General features: G+C 47.9%; 1 protein-coding gene across 1 annotated transcript; it reads left to right on the top strand.

Moving 5' to 3' along the window:
- The first annotated feature begins 222 nt into the window (after positions 1-222).
- Positions 223-759, top strand: LOC139735770 (uncharacterized). Its single transcript, XM_071646521.1, has one exon. It carries the CDS (start codon positions 223-225, stop codon positions 757-759), a length of 537 nt encoding a protein of 178 aa, XP_071502622.1.
- The last annotated feature ends 1,753 nt before the right edge of the window (positions 760-2,512 follow it).

The following is a 2,512-nucleotide window of genomic DNA, read 5'->3' as shown; positions in this document are numbered from 1 at the left end:
TGTTGATCTGCTTCGGACGTAGGCCCTACTGTACATTGCAACTGAACTGTGCCTGACGTTGTACGTGTATTGCCGTAGGCCTACACCGCATCGCTACACGTATGGCCTACAGTACGCAACCCATAGCCATACATGTAAACAGTCTACCGTGCATTCCCGTAATCAGCGGTGTGTATAGTTTTCACTGTGAGGTGATAGACGTTCATCAGCAGCTCTACCACGATGAGTCAGCTGGGACTCCCTGCCTTCCCACCCTTTGTGGAAATCGACCAGAATCCAGGGCCACAATGGGGTAAGTGGCTTGGCCGTTTTGAGCGATTGATGGTTGCTATGGGCGTATCAGATCCTAAGAGAAAGAGAGCACTTCTTCTACACTATGCAGGTCCGAAAGTGGATGAGATTTTTGACACTTTGCAAGACGTTGGCCAAGAATCCGACTATGACAAAGCTGTAGCTGCATTGAATAAATACTTCAGCCCCAAGTCCAATTCTCTGTATGAGACATACATTTTTCGTCAGGCCAAGCAAGAAGCAAATGAATCGATAGACCATTTTGTCACACGTCTCCGCCAACTTGCCCAGAATTGCAAATTTCACAATGCTGATCGTGAAATCATGGTCCAGATAATCATGAATGGTTCATCTCCACGGTTACGGCGACAGGCCCTCTGCAAAGGAGAAGACCTAACCTTGCAACAGTTATTCGAAACCGGTCGTTCCCTTGAGGCCAGTGAGCAGCAGGCACACAGAAGGGAGTAGATCTAGGCCTACTGTCAATTCAACCTTCCATAGCAATGGGAATAATCTCGAGCAGATGCAAGCAGGTGACCATGCAGACGATGTTAATGCTGTTCGCTCTAATTTCCGAAGCAAGAAAGGGCAGAGATCTCATTCGAGGGGCCGTAGTCAGTCCAGAAATAGGGACTCGCATGCAACCTGCTACTTTTGTGGAGGCCCATACCCGCACAAGGATACTTGTCCAGCCACAGGGCAAGAATGCAGGTTATGTCACAAGTTTGGTCACTTTGAGCGAGTCTGCCACTCAAAACGGAAGCAGAACAATGCAAGGAGGACATATGGAGACAGGAAGGTGAACAAACATAAGTCTAAGAGGGTCAATCAGGTAGCGGAATCGGAATCTTCTGATGACCAGTACACGTTCACTGTTGGTGACAGACAGATGGTAGCGTATCACCTGAATCATCTACCTATGACCGAGGTTTTTGCTGGGCCAACCAAGATCAAGGCTGTAATCGACTCTGGCACGACTGTGAACATCCTAGATGAAGAAACTTATCAGAAGCTTGGAAGCAAGCAATCCTTGCCAATGTCCAGACCCACATCCCAGTTGTATGCCTACGGCTCAAACACACCCTTGCCAGTGAAAGGCGTGATTCGTGTAGAACTGCACTCGGAAACTGCGTCCTGTTTTGCAGACTTCCATGTCGTCCAGGCCAAGGGGAATCTCCTCAGCTATGCAACGGCGAATAAACTGAACCTAATCACAATTCACCAGGTTTCAGATCATCACTTGACGACCGATGACATTCAGTCACAATACCCTGACATGTTTGAGGGTATAGGGAAGGTGAAAGACAGGAAAATCAAGCTGCACATTGATGAATCTGTTCAACCCAGACAACAGAAGCACAGACGAATACCTTTTCACACACGGAAAGATGTGGAGAAGGAACTTCTTCGACTTGAACAGCTGGACATCATTGAAAAGATTGATGGACCAACTCCGTGGGTGAGCCCCATCGTGGTTGTCCCCAAATCAACAGGCCAAGTCAGGATCTGCGTCGACATGAGGGAAGCCAATAAAGCCATCAAGCGGGAACGGCATCCAATGCCTACCCTAGACGAATTGATCGAGGACATGAACGGCTCCTGCGTGTTCAGCACACTGGACCTGACTGCTGGTTATCATCAGTTTGAGCTGGACAAGTCAAGCAGGTACATCACTACCTTCAGTACACATGTGGGACTAAGAAGATACAAACGCCTCATGTTTGGTGTGAATGCAGCTTCAGAGATATTCCAATCCGCAGTTGCAGAACTCCTCTCAGGCCTGGAAGGAGTTAAGAATGTGTCTGACGACATCATTGTGTATGGCAAAACACAAGCTGACCATGACAAACACCTGAAAGCAGTCTTAGATCGTCTCCAGAAATACAATGTTCGACTGAACCCAGACAAATGCAGGTTCTCACACAGTGAAGTCAAGTTCTATGGTCACATGTTCAGTGAGAAAGGACTAAGCCCAGATCCAAAGAAGGTGGCAGCCATCGTCAATGCTGAGGCACCAACAAATGCTAAGGAGGTAAAGTCCCTACTTGGTCTTGCGGTGTACATCTCCCGATTCATACCAGACTATGCAACAATCGCTGCACCGCTGAGACAACTCACACATCAAGACACTGCCTGGAAATGGGAAGAAGAGGAATCAGAGGCATTTGACAAACTGAAGAGAGCTCTCACAAACACAAAGATAATGCCGTACTTCGACCCA

Source organism: Diadema antillarum, unplaced genomic scaffold (genome assembly GCF_040938485.1).
Source record: "Diadema antillarum isolate AM-2024a unplaced genomic scaffold, OU_Dant_1.0 seq00000597_RagTag, whole genome shotgun sequence".
Classification (NCBI taxonomy): Eukaryota; Metazoa; Echinodermata; class Echinoidea; order Diadematoida; family Diadematidae; genus Diadema; species Diadema antillarum.
This window is presented reverse-complemented; position numbering and strand designations above follow the sequence as displayed.

Coding starts and splice junctions, on each gene's coding strand:
- LOC139735770 (XM_071646521.1), top strand. CDS start 223: ATGAGTCAGCTGGGACTCCCTGCCTTCCCACCCTTTGTGGAAATCGAC.